Source organism: Myxine glutinosa, chromosome 11 (assembly GCF_964187855.1).
Source record: "Myxine glutinosa chromosome 11, kmMyxGlut1.1, whole genome shotgun sequence".
Taxonomy (NCBI): Eukaryota; Metazoa; Chordata; class Myxini; order Myxiniformes; family Myxinidae; genus Myxine; species Myxine glutinosa.
The window spans coordinates 98,048,856-98,065,775 of record NC_136271.1 but is presented as its reverse complement, the minus strand read 5'-3'; the positions used below and the strand labels follow the sequence as shown (position 1 = coordinate 98,065,775).

Genomic DNA, 16,920 nt, shown 5'->3' with positions numbered 1-16,920 from the left:
CCTCAACACCAAGAAGCCCAAGGAGCTCATTGTGGACTTCAGGAAGTCCAGAGGCGGCAGCAGACACCCCCATCTACATCGATGAGGCAGAGGTGGATGGGGTCCACAGCTTCAAGTTCCTGGACGTCTACATTATGCAGGACCTTTCAGGGTCCCTCAACTCCTCCTCTCTGGTGAAGAAGGCTCAGCAGCATCTATGCTTCCTAAGGAGGGCTGAAGAGAGCCATTCTGTCCCCCCAGCTTCTCCACAACTTCTACCATTGCACAATAGAGAGCATCCTGACAAACTTCATTCCGGTGTGGTATGGCAGCTGCTCCACCTCTGACCAGAAAGCTCTGCAGCAGGTAGTTAAAACTTCCCAGTACATCAACAGCACCCAGCTACCAGGTATTCAGGCCATCTATCAGAAACGTTGCCTGCAGAGAACACGCAGCATCATCAAGGACCCCACCCACCCCAGCCACGGCTCTCCTGCCATCTGGGAGACGCTTCAGATGAATTCGAGCCCGCACGACTAGCCTCAGGAACAGCGTTTTCCCTAGGGCTGTTACCCAGCTGAACTCGGTCACATACCACTAACTCAGCCAATACATTGGCTACTTCCCGCCGCCGGACATACCACCACAGAATCTTGTTTCTCACAGTCTGAGTCCTTTAGGTGCTTTTTTGCAAACTCCAAGCGGGCTTTCATGTGTCTTTCACTGAGGAGAGGCTTCCGTCTTGGGGAAAATCCTGTTTTCTCTTTGTCATTATGGGGTATTGAGTGCAGATTGATGAGGGAAAAAATGAATTTAAACGATTTCAGCATAAGGCTGCAACATAACAAAATGTGAAAAAAGTGAAGGGGTCTGAATACTTTCTGAATGCACTGTAGTACCTGTATAGTAACTGTTTACACTCCATGTTTACATTTCATCATTTACATACAATGGCGTTTTGCACCGTATATTGGGAGCTTGCAAGCTCACTTTTCGTTGTACCTTGTATTTGTACACTAAAAAAACCACCTTTAGAGGCCATTTTTCCCCGCAAGCGGGGGTTGGCCTTTTTCGGGAACTGTGGTTGTTGTTGTTTTTCGGTCCCCTTTTTGAAGCAATGTTTTACGGCTGAACTGTTACCCAGTACACTGTACAATGATAATAAAGTTGAACTGAATTGAATTGAAATGTGATACTTGAGAACAGCTGAATAGATTCAACTCAAACTTGGTACAAGTATGTACAATGATGTACTAATGATGGAGGAGGCATATCGGTCAACGGCGCAAGGTTGCCGTTCGAGTCTTTGCAAGAACGAGGCTCAGGGAAGAGCAAGGTAGAGCTGAGTATGGGACAAACATCAAGGGAATGAATGGAAAAGGAAAAAAAGGAGAGGGGGGAGGGGAGGAAACAATGAAACTAGCAGGTGAGATAGTTGGGTTAGCAAAGGTTAAGGTTTAAGGTTAAGGTTAGCAAAGGTTAAGGTTAAGGTTAAGGTTAGCAAAGGTTAAGGTTTTATACTTCTCCAACCCCCCCCCCCCCCCCCTTCCCACGCCTCCTCCCCCCAAGCCCTCTCCCTCCCACACATCTCCCTGCTCTTAAATGTTGTGTGCTCTCAAGTGTTTGTGTGCTTCCCCTTCTCTTGTCTTCCGCTCCCTCTTTTTATATATTTTGTTTGTCTGGTTGATTTGTTTGTGAAGTAAATGTTAGCTCTTTCACGAGCCTCGATTCAGTATACCAAAAAAAAAAAAAAAAAAAAAAAAAAAAAAAAATAGGTGTAATAAAGGTCAGGAATCAGAATTATGAATGACACACAGTGGTGATGCACTGCTTGCTTCAATCCCTCAATGGAAGAGTGAGACAGAGCAACCTCTGAAAGGTGGTTCCATAGACCAGAGAAGTGAGGAATAAAAGAGTTTAGGTGTGGAGTCAGCCTGGATTTTGGAAATTTAACCAGGATAAGGTTACTGGAAGAACTCGTGCATCCTGGAGTACATAGGGAAGGTCGGAGGACTGAGAGAACCAATGGAGCAATGTTGGAGAATAGACGGTATAAAACAAAGGCCTCCGTCCTGTCCTGGATCTGAGCAACAGACCTAGTGCTCCGACGTCATCATGGGAGATTCCAATAATTTTGAGAGCTTTATATTCTATAGAGTCGAGCAAAGACAGATGTGATGCTGGGGAGCCAGCCCATGGTGGAGATACAGAGAAAGAGCTTATCGACTGCAAGTAGCTCTGATTTCCTAGGAAAAGACTTGGATAGACGGAGGATGCCCAGTCTACTTTAAAGGCAAGCTTTGCTATGTGGTTGGCCCAGGTAAAGTCTTGACTGTTGGTGAGACTTATGTGCTGGCAGGGATGGCCTCCAGCTGGGTTTGAATCTCGGCCCAGAAACAAAATGTCATCCTGGTGTGTCACAGGCATGGCAGGGCATCAATGTGTGTGCTGTCCCTCGGATCTACATTAACCTTAGCATCTCATCTGCCGGCATTAGTTGGTGGACGTTAAACGTACCATATTGTCCAGGCAGAGTAAGTGAGCTGTCATACATACCATCGCATACCTCCGCCAGGCTGAACAGTTTGTTTTGTATCCCACTGATAGGCTGGATCTGAATCCGGACCTGAACTAAAATCGAATCAGTTTGTATTTGTCACACAACAAACTCATCCACAACCTTTTCAAACATCATGCTATTTATCGTTTTTTGCCCCATCTATCAATGGTGAAGAATTACTTGAAAATTATAAAGTTCTTGTATCGAGATCCGGATTGGTATCTTCGCCAAAATGAAATTGATTCGTCCTTGTGACACACCCAACCTGTCCAAGTTTCGTCCGAATCCGGGCACGAGCTTTTGAGATATTGTGTTATATATCGGTTTTAGCCCTTTCACTCTATGATGAAGAATCACTGAAAAATTCCAGTATCCGGATCCTCATCTTCACCAAAATGTAATTATTTCCCCCTTGTCACACACTCAACTTGACCGCCAAATTTCGGCCAAATCCATTTACAACTTTTTTGACGGATTCGGCTGAAACTTTTTGAATATATTCAGATGTGAGATATCCTGTTCTCAGAGAGAGCGAGGCAGACAAACAAACAAAGATAGGGGTGAAAACATAACCTCCGTACACCTTTGGCGGCAGAAGTAACAAGCACACAGTGAATACATGTCCCCTAGCAATCCCAATGAATGTTCTTGTTCCAAGCACTCAGCAATTGTGAGCCATATACAGTAGGACAAATAGTTTCATGTATGAAAGGCTCCAGAATAGATTGCAATTTCAGAATATTTGCACCATTTTTAGCTCAGCTAAGTGGCAAAGACTCAAGTGAGGCATGATGACAGTGTGTGTGTGTGGCTGACAATCAAAACTAAGGGGTGTAACTCGTTACCAATGCAAAGATCAGCATGAAACTGGAAATGCCCCAAAACTCAAACTTGTTCTGTAAGTTATCATGGTAAAACCATTTACTAAGTTTCAATTGAATATGTTAAAAGGTATGGGGGAAAACTCTGGAAAACCACAGGTGGGACGGATAGACGGACGGCCGTACGGAGAGCAAACCTATAGTCCACTCCAGTGAAACCAGTAGGGGACTGATAAATGAAACAAGCAAATGACACCACAACAGGATAAGCAGTGTATAGCCAAAAATTATGGTTATCAGATTTGTGTGTGGTTATTATGGTGGCGTAATGGTTAGGGCGTCCGCTCTGAGTCGAGGAGGTCGGTGGTTCAAACCCGACCCCCGGCCGAGTCATACCAAACACTTTAAAAATGACGTACACTTCCTTGCTTGCTGCTCAGCATTTAGAGGATAGAGCACGGATACACCCCATGGGTTGCTATCCATTATGGAGTTTTCTCACTAAAGGTGCCTGCTGTTACAGGTGCCTGCGCTAAAGAGAAAAGTGCGCGCACTAGATTGTGCCATCAGTACCCAATGTGTTCCATGAAGGAACTTCCGCAAAGGTCAATGACCAAATTAGTCTGATGTCTCCATTTTCATGCGAGCATGTGATTAGTGTCTGTATTTTTGACAGCTCTTTCATGAGGAAATACAACAGGTCAACTCTGCTCACAGATCGGATCATCTCACAACAGTTATGCCCCTCGGAATGGTACACTTGAGAGTACAAAGGAAGCACAATTCTCCTGATGTATCCTCACGTCATGGTAGGTACAGATCTTGCATTACATAAAGGGAAAAGGTGCAGAGGGAATGAAAAGACGATAAACTCTTGAATGCCAAGTGCAAAGGCAGCACACTGGAGAACAAGGCAAACCTGGAATTTAGATTCCCACAACAAAAAACAGCACAAGATAGACCGAGCAGATGCCGATACCAACCCATAGCGAAGCCATCATCTGTGAACGAAGCTCCAAGTTTGTTCTTCTTGTTCAACTTCTCCTTGCAGCTGATGGAATGTTCTACGAAGTTCAAAATCTAGCAAAGAGCACAATTTCATTTGCAAATGAAAGATGCACTGAAGTAAAAGAAAAATCCTTTAAAAACAGTCATCACCAAAAAGATAATATCCATTCAAAAGGGCAGCTTTGCCAACCGATGGATGGCAAACACAAGTTTACCAAAGGAGGCAGTATGATGTAGAAGTTCCGAAGGTGCATGTTCTTGGAGCTACGGAACTCGGGCACAAAGACCGCAACAAGCATCTTGAAATACTCTGTCCCTTCCGCAAAGTTCTTCGTCAGCATGTCCAACACAACATCCAACTGCCTGTGTAAGAGGAAATAATAGTGTAAACACGGGTGCTCTGCTCACCGTATCACCCTAAAGCCGGTCCAAACACTGGAGGGATTCGCCCCTGAAAATCCTGGACAATTTGTCTCATGGGAAGTCTCTGGGAATTTTCACAAAAGGTACTTTGGGATTTCCTGAAAAGCGGATGTGCACACTTGGGACTCTTTCCCAAATACCTTTTTGCACAACTACCCACCAAATGTAGAGTGGCAAAGAAGACGTGATTTTTATATTTACAAAAGATCGAGGCTCATGCAAGAGCAAGGTGACGAACCGACTGTGGGGCAACAGATGGACACATCAAGCAAAGGGATGATTGAACAGGAAAAAAAATGGAGAGAGAGAGAGAGGAGAAGGAGGAGGAGGAGGGGAGGAAACACCAGAAACCTGCCAGGAAGGGGATTGCGTTGGGTTGGGTCAATATGGGTAGAAACAATTAATGGGTAGAGATGGGAGGATGACATGAGGTTGTGGTGCACTGCCTGTTTAAAACCCAGGATGGAAGAGTGGGATGGAACAGCCCCAATAAGGTGATTCCACAGACTGGAGAAAAGAACAAAACAGATGAGGCCTGGATTTTGGGAGTTCATCCCAGAAGGGGTTATGGAAGAACCTGTGAATCCTGGAGGAGTTGAGGACGGGGGAGGTGGAGGAAGGAGGTCGGAGGGCTGAGATAGCAAAAGGAGCAAGCCCGGTGGAAAGCTAATTTTAAAATAAAAACAGAGGCCACCAACCTAACATCTGAACTATCTAAACAAATCACCAGCAATTTACCAAAGTTAGTGACGTAACGATTACAGCATTCACATGGGATTTCCACACATTTTATGCCACCTTGAACCAATGTGGATCTGACCGATTAGAATTGTCCGCTTAAAGGGGACGGGGTGGGCGGGATAAATAAATACAACGGTTGAATATTACAGAACTGTGTGTCTGGCTTCACAAAGAATAATCAAATAAAATGTGAAAATCCTCAAATTGGTTACTTCGCAGCAGCACAAGTCTCTTCTGAGAGTTTGTCTTCCTTCGCAAGCTCCTGAAAGTTCACAATGTCCTCCAGGTCAGGCACAAACCTGCACCACAGGTGAAAAAGAAAGCACATCACCGTTGTGTACACGAAACTTTAAAAAAAAAAAAAATATATATATATGTTACAGTCGTGGCTTTTGGGGTCTCCTACGAGGGGGAACCTCAGTTCTTCCCGAACAAGCGGACCTGAGGCCACAGAGCACGGAAAAAAACCACGATCCGGGGCATGTTGCTAATCAACCGCGAACACCAATTAGTCGACCATATCCCCCAAGGTCCTCCATCTAATTCCCATTTACCTGAGGGTGACGTGGCTTTCTAACTGGGTTTCGCGCCCCTGAGGGCACTGATCTTATCTTACATTTTAATCACACGCAGTCGTGCACAACTGCCAGTGCACACCGGATATAGTCTGGAGCCAATCTGTGGGAACTGAAATGTCCCATCAAACCACTATTAAGGGCTGCACTAAACCAATAAGAGAAATGATATACACACGCAGATCGGAAATACAAGTATACTGGTAAAAAGCCCGTCAAAATTACGGCTTGGAAAAGTTTATTTGACGGCATAGCCTCGTGAGCGTGCTAAAGTCTGAAACCTCGGCCTAGCGTCAGGTAGGCTTCGATCTTTATTTATGAGACATCCTACGGATGTAACTGAACACTTGTCTTATTCTGTGCGCACATCACATGAAGTGGATTTCACCTCCCTGTGTCTTGTTTTTATTGTTATTTTGAAAAAGATTTCTGTCTTTTATCTGTCTGGAGGAGCTAGGCGGGGGTCGAGGTTCATGCCCCGTCTTTTCCAGGCATGGCTGCCAGGGGCAAGGTTCATGCACCATCCCATTTGGTCCTGTCATGGAACGTCCATTGGACCAGACGAGCCTCTTGCTGACATCATCCTCGCTGCCAGGCTGTCATCCTTGCATCGCCTTCAGTGGTACACAAACCTGAACACGGCTCTGAGCTCCTCACTTAACATGGGGCAGTTTTCCAGCAGGACAATGCTCGACCCCATGCTGCATGCCTGACCACCAACTTCTTCCAGGAACAGGGTGTTGAAGTGAATGCCATGGATGCCTTATTGCACTGAACCCAATCCCATTGAGCATTTATGGGATGAGCGTGGTCGACGTCTTGCATCGAGGAGTTCAACGGCTGTCAATCGCCAAATGCTCATTCAAGGCTTGCAGGAGGAGTGGGACAGACTTCCGCAGGACCGCATCAGACGCCTGGTACAAAGCATCCGTCAGAGGTGTACAGCCTGCATCACAGCTCAGGGAGGGCACACACGATATTGAGGACTGCTGTCATTCTGTCCTTGACTGTTAGGAGTGTTGTGTCCATTCCTGTCATTTTGTTTTGACTATATTCAGGTGCGTGCATTTGTGTTGCAGTGCTGTGACTTTTGTTGCACCACCCCTTGTGATGTTCATGCTTTTTACTTTTTTGTGATTGAGGCAACCTCTTGTTTATTGACGTGTTTAGTAAAGATAGCTGAACTTACCTCTGTGTTCAAATATTTTTCATTTTTGCATGGAGTTGTTGTCTGGCTGGAAATATCACAGATATGATATTTCAATGAGTGTCCTTCTAAAGATTTGATGTTTCTTTTGATGTTGAGCGCACGCACGCACACACTCGCGCGCACACACACACACACACACACACACACACACACACACACACACACACACACACACACACACACACACACACACACACACACACACACACACACACACACACACACACACACACACACACACACACACACACACACACACACACACACACACACACACACACACACACACACACACACACACACACACACACACACACACACACACACACACACAATTCCTGTGCCATTCATTGCTGTCGATGCCTTGACTTGGGCAAAAAAAAAAATCTGCAGCTGAATGTTTCTGCACGTGGTCAATGGAGAAACTAACTACAAATGCCAAATCCACGAATGTCACAGGTGGAAACCCTCAGATCATTTCCTCATTCTGCTTTAAACTCAATCTCTCTATATTTTCATTCCAAACAGAATCATTCCAATCACACATAATGGAGCATTGATACAACAAAATACAATGTTAAAAACACTCGTGAGGTAAATGAATATTGATCGATCTGATGTGATAACCAATACAGATGAATCTGCCAGCTAGAAAGAGCGGATACAAAACACTTCATACAAATCGAAAGTCAAACTAATAATTGTAGTAGTGAGAAATTTCTGAAACTTCTTATTCACCTTAGGATGGATAAAAGTTGAGATATTATCAAACGAGCAAATGTTCGTCATCGTGTTTACATCATCGTGAACTTATGAAATGTCCCACCTACCTTACAACATCCGCTGGGACCCCAAAACATTCCATAGAAGGTTTGGCGGGGCGAGCCAAAAATTGAGGGAGTAGTTTCGGGACGGATGGACACTCCTGCTTTATAATATAGACTAGAATATAAGGCCCGTCGACGGTCGGATGCATGCACAGACGCATGCACGGACGTCGGACGCACTCATGCAAGCACACCACGACCAAGCTCCTTTTATATGAATGAATGAATGAATGAATGAATGAATGATCGTTTTAAGGCCATTTTCCCCGCTAGAGCGGGGGTTAGCCTTGTGGGCCCCATGCCAATCATGGTTCCCTGTTTGAGGCAATGTTTTTTTTATGGCCGGATGCCCTTCCTGACGCCAACCCTTGGTCACGCTCTTACGATGCGCATGGATACGGTGCACCTATTCTAAATCGGGGTACACACCGTGATCATTCATCCCAGCAAGCTGGTACTCAATTTGTTCTTTTATATATTAAAATTAATATTAATAACTTTTATAATTAACAAGCGTTACGCCTAGGTCCCCCGTCGGTGAAGTGATGTGAGTTGACAAAGTGGAAGACGCAGAAAACATGCTACGATATGATATTTCGCTCACAAGGTTCAGACATACATGGAGGCGGCCATCTTGGATTTTGACGTGGCCACCCAATTGTCAATAGCGTTCTTCCTAATGCCTAGACACACCCACACACCAGATTAGAAGTTGGTACTTCGCTTATTTTTCAAGATATTCTGCTCACAAGGTTCAGACATACATGGCGGCGGCCATCTTGGATTTTGACGTGGGTTGCACCCACACACCAAATTCGAATGCGGTCCTTCGCTTACGCACGCACGCATGCACGCCCGATAACTGGTGTAATTAATAACTTTAATATATTAGATATATATGATAGCAAGCAGTTTGTTCTTTATATGTTTCCAAACTCGTCGGGCAATTTCCCCAAAAATAGCTGTACCACATATTACACGTGGAAGATCAACATCACAATAAAAGCTTCCAATTATTAATCAAGTTGATGAAAAAAACAATGGCGTTTTCTGGGACCTCGCGTCATCTTCCGACCGACGATCACGCAGAGTCCAAGCTCCTCCCTACTCCGAGCTGAGGCACCAACATTGCATGATCATGAGTCGATTCACGTAAAACGCCAGTACTAAAGTCTAAATCACACAATCTTGATTGGATGGCCCAATTTGTTACAGGACATGACAAAGTGATAATCATCATACTTCCTAAAGCATCCCCTAAGTCCAACTCTACGGGTGCATCGACTTATGATGTATGCATGGAACAATGGTCGCTAAAATAAAAAAGAAAAAAAAGAAGAAAAGGAAGTAAGAATGGAGCGCAAAGGGAGGTGAGGGATAGTGTGGAGAGAAAGAAAAGGGAGCTTGGAGCAAAGTGTAATTTATGGGATGAACGAGGAAGACACATATTGAAGGAATATGGAAAGGGCTTAAAAATAAAGTCAATTAAATTGGCCAATTAAACAATCACACAACCATGTACCGGATAGCATTGCTGCAGCAATGCAAGCCACCAGAGCGGATCATGCGCACATAGCCCATGGCATTACCTGGAAGACAAAAATGTAAATAAAAGAGGAGAAAACATCCAACATAAGCAGTGAAGCTCTGAATAATTTTTGATAAAATCGATATCTGTCGACATCTGCGGAATAACCAAATTGAATGTTACCACCACCTTTTTGTAACTGTCAGTGATTCAGGAAGTATTAACCCATCCTTAGAACCGCACAAAAACGTTGTTACTTGGCAGCATCTCCCTGCCCTGATCTACCACCTTTTCTGCCCCATAAAGAGTACCGATCTGGCTGATGAGTTGTCTGAATTGGTCGAGGTAACTCTGCCCATCAGGTGTAACTCCAAGCTTCCGAATTCCACGGTTGAACTTGTCGGCCCGATCAAATGGGTACTTCGCACATGCATTGCGAGTGGAGAGGAAGGTGAGGGGAAAGGGCAAGGAACAGATAAATCAGGGTAAATAATATTAATTGTACAATACTCTTAGAACATCCGATAGTCTGAAAACGATTCGACGATAAAGTGTAAGGGAACGACCCGCCTCTCTCGGGCAAACTTACACCATTACTGCAAGTCCGATATTATCACTCAATTGGCACCATGGAAACCATGGAAACCTCCACACATGGCTTGCCGACTTCCTCTCTGGTTGCAGTCAACTTGTGGCCTTGAATGGAATCCTTGCATCTCACCTTCCTGTTCAGGCTGGAGTTCCCCAAGGTAGTGTTCTGGGCCCTGTGCTTTTTTTGCTCTTCATCAATGATCTATCCAACTCTCTGGAAAATCCTCTCTATCTCTTTGCTGATGACTCCACTCTCTGCCACTCCATAACTCATCCCTCAGATCTGCAGTCTGCAGCCTCCTCACTCTCTGCAGACCTGGACAAAATCACAGACAGGGCAAACAAGTGGAACATTGAATCCCGACATGTCTTTCAATCCTGACAAATCTCACTCTCTCACTATATCTCTCTGAAAAGACCGTCTGGAAAACCCTCCTATCTTCTTTCTCAACAATCATCTGAAAGGAGATCTGTCACTCAAGCGTTTGGGTCTCACTATCTGCCATGATCTTTCCTGGGAAAACCACATTTCCAAGCTGGCCTCCAAAGCCAGTCGCCGACTGGGCATCCTCCGTCGTGCGAAGTCCTTCCTTGGCACACCTGAGCTCCTCACCACATACAAGGCTTTCATCCACAGCTCAATGGAATACTTCTCTCCCCTCTGGGCTGGTGCTCCTGCCTCACACCTAGCTCGGCTTCACGCTGTTGAAACCAAAAATTCAGAATCATTGGAATCTCCCACGATGAAGCTGATTCTGAGGGCCTTCCACTCGCTCACCGCAGGCAGGTTGGTGGTCTGTCTTCTACCGACTCCTCTCCGGCCTTGCTCCACCTGCTCTGTCTGTGCTCTGTCCCTCAATTATTCCTGCAGGACTCACAAGATCTGCCAGCAACCCTCTTCTGGTGAAACTGCCAAAATCAAGACTCTCTGCTCACCTTCACTCTTTCATTCCTCTTTTCTCCCACCTCTGGAACAATTTCCCACACTCTCTTCAATCCCACTCCTCCTTCCAGGTCTTTAAAACAGCTGTTCACCACCATCTCTTATCTTCCCCCGTCCAAAACCTTGATCTTTTCTACCACCATTTAATCACCCCAAATCCGCCTCTTTCAATCCCCAACTTCTTTCCTGAAATTCCTAGTAGTGTTCATTTGCTTTATACTGTGTACACTTCACTCCTCCCCCAGCCCTCTCCCTTCCACAGATCTAACGACGTCCCTGCTCTCTTCTGTTGTTGTGCTTGTATGCTTCTCTCTCTCCCCCTCTCGTCTCCCACTCCATTCATTGTGTGTTTTATGTGTCTGTGCATGTTTTCATGTTCAATGTGTTAGCTCTTACACGAGCCTCGATTCTGTATACAAAAAAACAAACAAAAAAAAACAATACTGTGGAAGTTGGATTTTACATTCATATTGAGATTCTCAGATACACGCAAGATGCTTGTGAAGTACAACATGCGATCCTTTGATTAAACCGATCCGTGGAAGCAACAGGCAGGCACACCGAGTGTTATATAAAGGAGACAAAAAACATGAGGAAAAAAATATAAATACAGATGAAAATAATATTTTACAGTTGCAAGAGGAAGTCAAAAGGATTTTCCTCCGACCCATTGCTGTGAGAAAAAAGAGCGGCACCAGATGACATTACATAGAAATAGACCAACGTCCATGCCAAGTTTCGTTTCATGGTCAGGAGAAAACGTTATTGACAGCAAAACTTTTTAGACATCTCGTAGCAAAGAACCAACCAAGTGTACCAAAGTTTTGTTCATACCTTTTGCTCATTCTGCTCTTTTGTCTCGCGGACGTAACGGATGTCTTTGATGAGCCTCGACTTTATGTGCTCGTCATACATGAACTGACTGAAGATGAAGAACTTTTTCCGCAGGAACTGATATGTGAAGTTCACCTGGCACATAGGGAAAGGTCAAGGTATCACGAACAGCATGTTCAAAATGACTCAAAACCAATGTAATTGTATTTCACCTGACTCGCCGTGCCCTCACCGTGGTGTTCATGATTCCGGTCCCATGCGTGCGGATCGAGTTAGCAATGTGCCGGATATTGATGGTGTTCAGATGCTTGTTGTTACTCGACCCCTCAATGAAAATCTGTTTTGATGGTTAACGACGACACAAAACAGGATCATGATGTTGCTGTGACACATAAAACATTAAAAAGGGAAAGTGTTTGTGATATTAACATTGAATACTGCACTACTCAACACTTTCCAGACTGGTGTTGGCTTAATGGTTAAAGTGGCTGGCATGAGATCTTAGGGTCCTGAGTTTGAGCCCCTGTCATCATTCCAAGGCCGGCAGAATGAGTACCAGCTGATTGGTAATAGGGGGCACTGCAGCAGGGGTACAACCGCAACCCCAGAAAATGATGCAGCTGCTGCATAAATTGGCAACCGATACAGATCTCACTGCTAACCAACACACTCTTTCTTTTCTATGGTAACTTAAATGACTTCCAGTACAAAATACACCTTCAGGGCCGCTAGACTGGGCCAAATCGGAGGTGATTTTCCTAATTCAATGTAATTTACCTAAAAGTTGTGAGTGAGTATCAGGAACAAAATCATGAAGAAAAAAAATCAAAAATATTGATGTTTTACGGTCAGACAGCCCGTTACCATAGCAACAGTTACAGACGACTCAAAAAATGCCTAAATTGACGATTTCTCAAGCTGTGTTTGACCCCCAGAGTTGATTCTGGTACCAAAAGATGCAGAATTGAAAGCCAAGGATGATTGGATAGCTTAACAATGTCTGTGACACAATTCAATACCACTTTTATCCAAAAAACTGATTTTTGTCTGAAATTTCAAGCATATTCATGGAAAAAAATTGAAAATTTTGCTTTTTAATCATAGGATAACCATTAATCAAATTAAATTTACTTTAAATTGTCTTTTACAACCTTGTATTGTCCAGTTTTTATAACTGTTATAACGTTGTTTCAATTTGGCCATCTTAATTTCAATTAAAAAAAGTTAACAAAAGCAGCTTACAATCATTAATTTTAATGCCTGCTTTCGGTTGTTACTGTAACCATTCATCAGGCAAGTATGCTGTTTTTGTTTACTTTTCTCATTCAAACATTATATTAATAATTGTTTTTTTTATTACAATGCATCACATAGGCAATTAGGCATGGATACAAAAGCCAAGACCGTGTTGTGGCTCTTCGAAAAGTGTCCCCCCATCCTCAATCTACCAGGAAACCAGGGATTCACTGGCCCTTATCCACCAACAGGGGAACTGGTTGTGCTCCAGTACCATGGGTATCACAGACATCTGCAGGAAACCAGCCACCTTCAGTCTAGCAAAAAGGATGCAGTCAAGCTTGTAGTGAAGGACTTGCAGGACTGGTGGGGAAATACCGGTTTTACCCTCATGTCGTGGCAAGCCATAGAGAAGATGATATTTAGGGATATTGAGGAGTTCAAACTAAGGAAGAGTAAGAAGAGTAGGACGACAGATGCAGAGACCAAGAAAAGGAAGGACTTCTTAGCAAATATGAGGCAGACATTTTGGGTCGTTCAACCTGACGTTGAGAAGAAATTGGAAGCAGCACAAGCTGTGGAGAAGCAAGACAAGAGAGATAAAGAAGACTGGCTTTACCTAAAAGGTGTACGTGGGGATAGCTGTACACGTACAGCAACGCTTGGGTCTAGCGATGAGAAATTAGCAAATAGGAGGAAGCGCAAGTTTCTTGATCAGCAGGCAGAGCAGGTGAGAAGAGATAGGGATTGTCTGCGCACTGCCCCTAATGTAGATGTATCAGAAGATACTGATGACTCTGAGGAGACCACTGACACACCACTCTACACTGTTCCTGTGCAATCCCCAAAGGTCATCAAGAAGCTGGAAGGAGTTCCAAAGGATGCCTGCTTGATTGCAGACAAGTACGCAATTTCAAATAGGGCAATCACAGAACTGGCTGCTGCCTTTCACAAAGACGACGGGAAGAACCTGGAGCAGTACAACCTATCAGTGAACACAACGGGGAGGAGGAGACAGTCTGTGAGGGTGGAGAAGGCGGGAGACATCGCTAAGTGGCAACTTGGTGACAGCACTTCCAAAATGTATGCTCTGCACTGGGACGGGAAGCTGATCAAGTCCCTAACCCATGTGGGCAAGGACATGGAGCGAGTGGCCGTGATACTGACAGGGACAGATGGCCAGGAGGTACTGCTGTCAATTGTTGGGATGGAAGGGAGGTCAACTGCTGAAAATGAGGCGGCAAAGATTATTCAGGTATTTATGCTCTACAGTTCTGTTAAGTTAATAACAATCCTTATTTTTCGCTTTTTAGTTATACAATTTAGATTTGAGTTTTGTAAATTTTGGAAGTTTCTTATGTTTGTTCATTGAAGACAGTAAAACTGTCCAACTTGAAATATCCAAAGTCTAAAAGTGAAGTAACAGTAGCGGTGTAGTTGTAGGTACCACAGCCAAAGGGTGTTGTGGATTTTGTTTAATTATACAAAAAGAACTACTTGTAAGTAGCTACATCAAATTAAGAATGTACTTGGAATATGTTAGTTATTGTTAATATAATAATGAAGCAAATTAGCAATTTGGCATTCCACACTAATTTGATCAATGATAAAATTGATATTAGTCTATAAAGTATATTCTAACTTATGTTCTATTATTAGTAGAATATAAGTTATCATTGGTGTCTTTACCTTATTCTATTTATTTTCTATCCAGGTCCTCAATGAGCACCCAATCGACACATCAAGGATAGGCGCTCTTGTCTTCGATACAACGGCAGTGAACTCTGGGGTCAAGAGTGGAGTCGTAGTAAGACTGGAGACTGAGTTTGGCAGGAGTCTTCTGCAACTGGCGTGTCGGCACCACATCCACGATTTGGTTGGAGGGGCGTCTTGCTCAATAGTGTATGGCCCCACCACAGGACCTAATGAACAGCTGTTCAAGCGACTGCTCAACACTTGGAGTGAATTGGACCAGGGCAACTCCACATTGGTCGAGGTGTCTGCTCAACAGAGAGAGCTGGCTGGCCATGTACATGCCACCATCACCTTCCTTCAGACGTGGATGGAGAATAGCACAAAGGAGACTCTTCGACACGACTACCTGGAGCTGGCACACCTCACACTGCTGTTTCTTGGAGGGACTGTCCCTGATGGTATGAGGACCATCACTATCAAAGCTCCTGGGGCATTCCACCACGCCCGTTGGATGAGCAAGACTTTATACACTATAAAGGTGGCACTCTTCCGTCGGCAGCTGGGAGATATCTACACACCCGAAGAGCTGGTAGACATAACCAGTCTCGCTGCATTCATGTCAGTCTTCTACACTAAAGCGTGGTTGACATGTACCAGTGCTGCAGATGCACCATCTAACGACCTGTACCTGATGAAGAACCTCCTCAAGGCTGAGGCCAGTATCGCAAAGAATCCAACAAAGTGGCCTGCCAAATTTCTGTCCTTTGTGACTGTGGCCCGAGAGAAGCTACAAAACCATTTGTGGTACCTCTCAGAGAGATTGGTCTCTTTGGCACTCTTCTCGGACAGAACGTCATCTGACAAGCAGACTATGAGAAGGGCTATGCTCAGGTACCATGGGACTGCACATAACATGATACAGGAGATGCCAGCCTCACAGCAATTGGGGAGTAAAGCCCTCAACAAAGACTTTGTTGGTTACGACTCTTGGAGCATGTTTGAACTCTTGGGTATCGACTCCAGTTTTGTCAAGCTCCCCGTTGCACAGTGGCCCACCTCAGACAGCTATCGTCATGGCAAGGAAGTTGTGGCCAACCTCCCAGTTGTCAATGACGCAGCAGAGCGGACACTTGGACTCGCCACAGATTTGAACACTAACAAGGCCCCCACATCTGAGGCGCAGCTCCAGGCTCTATACAGGGTTGTGAAGGGCGTCAGGGAGAAGCTGCATGGACTGGCAACATCCACTGAGGTTGTGACTAAGAAGTCATTGGCCTCCATTGATTACAATTGGGACTAGGTTTTTTATTTTGTTATCAATGTTCAATGTCAGACCTTAAATTTGAGATAAAAAAGCTTAATCAATGACAAAAGTTAATTTAAAGTACATTTAATTTGACTATAGCTCTGATTAATGATTATCCTATGATTAAAAAGCAAAATTTTCATTTTTTTTTCAAACAAATGCCTTAAATTTGAGATGAAAATGAGTTTTTGGAATAAAAGTTGTATTGAATTGTGTCACAGACATTGTTAAGCTATCCAATCATCCTTGGCTTTCAATTCTGAATCTTTTGGTACCAGAATAAACTCTGGGGGTCACACACAGCCTGAGAAATCATCGATTTTAAGAATTTTTTGAGTCGTCTGTAACGGTTGCTATGGTAACGGGCTGTTTTACCGTAAGACGTCAATATTTTTGAAAAAAAATTTCATGGTTTTGTTTCTGTTACCCAGCCACAAGTTTTAGGTAAATTACAACCTTGTAGTATGAAAAATTGAGAATCACCCCTGATTTGGCCCAGTCTGACCTTCACTCCTCCATATGTCTTTCTCTTTCTTTCTCTCTCTCTCTTTTTCTTTCTTTCTTTCTCTCACTCTCACTCTCACTCTCTCTATCACTCTCTCTATCTCTATCTCCGCACGTGGTTGAATGCATACTCCCGACA

The 16,920-nt window shown here is 44.2% G+C and overlaps 2 protein-coding genes across 2 annotated transcripts in view; one reads left to right on the top strand and one right to left on the bottom strand.

The window, feature by feature from the left end:
• The window catches only part of WASHC4 (WASH complex subunit 4), a 124,264-nt gene that overhangs the window by 20,223 nt on the left and 87,121 nt on the right, over positions 1 to 16,920 (bottom strand). Inside the window, exons 24-30 of the mRNA XM_068131439.2 lie at positions 12,273 to 12,377; positions 12,041 to 12,175; positions 9,984 to 10,092; positions 9,667 to 9,733; positions 5,745 to 5,831; positions 4,584 to 4,731; positions 4,344 to 4,440 (exon numbers count right to left, since the gene is read on the bottom strand). Coding sequence (XP_067987540.2) covers positions 4,344 to 4,440; positions 4,584 to 4,731; positions 5,745 to 5,831; positions 9,667 to 9,733; positions 9,984 to 10,092; positions 12,041 to 12,175; positions 12,273 to 12,377 — 748 coding nt within the window. The remainder of the gene's footprint in view (positions 1 to 4,343; positions 4,441 to 4,583; positions 4,732 to 5,744; positions 5,832 to 9,666; positions 9,734 to 9,983; positions 10,093 to 12,040; positions 12,176 to 12,272; positions 12,378 to 16,920) is intronic.
• Positions 12,386 to 16,920, top strand: part of LOC144888277 (uncharacterized) — a 5,305-nt gene continuing 770 nt past the window's right edge. Inside the window, exons 1-4 of the mRNA XM_078765924.1 lie at positions 12,386 to 12,518; positions 12,626 to 12,725; positions 13,415 to 14,531; positions 14,991 to 15,272. Coding sequence (XP_078622050.1) covers positions 12,386 to 12,518; positions 12,626 to 12,725; positions 13,415 to 14,531; positions 14,991 to 15,272 — 1,632 coding nt within the window. The remainder of the gene's footprint in view (positions 12,519 to 12,625; positions 12,726 to 13,414; positions 14,532 to 14,990; positions 15,273 to 16,920) is intronic.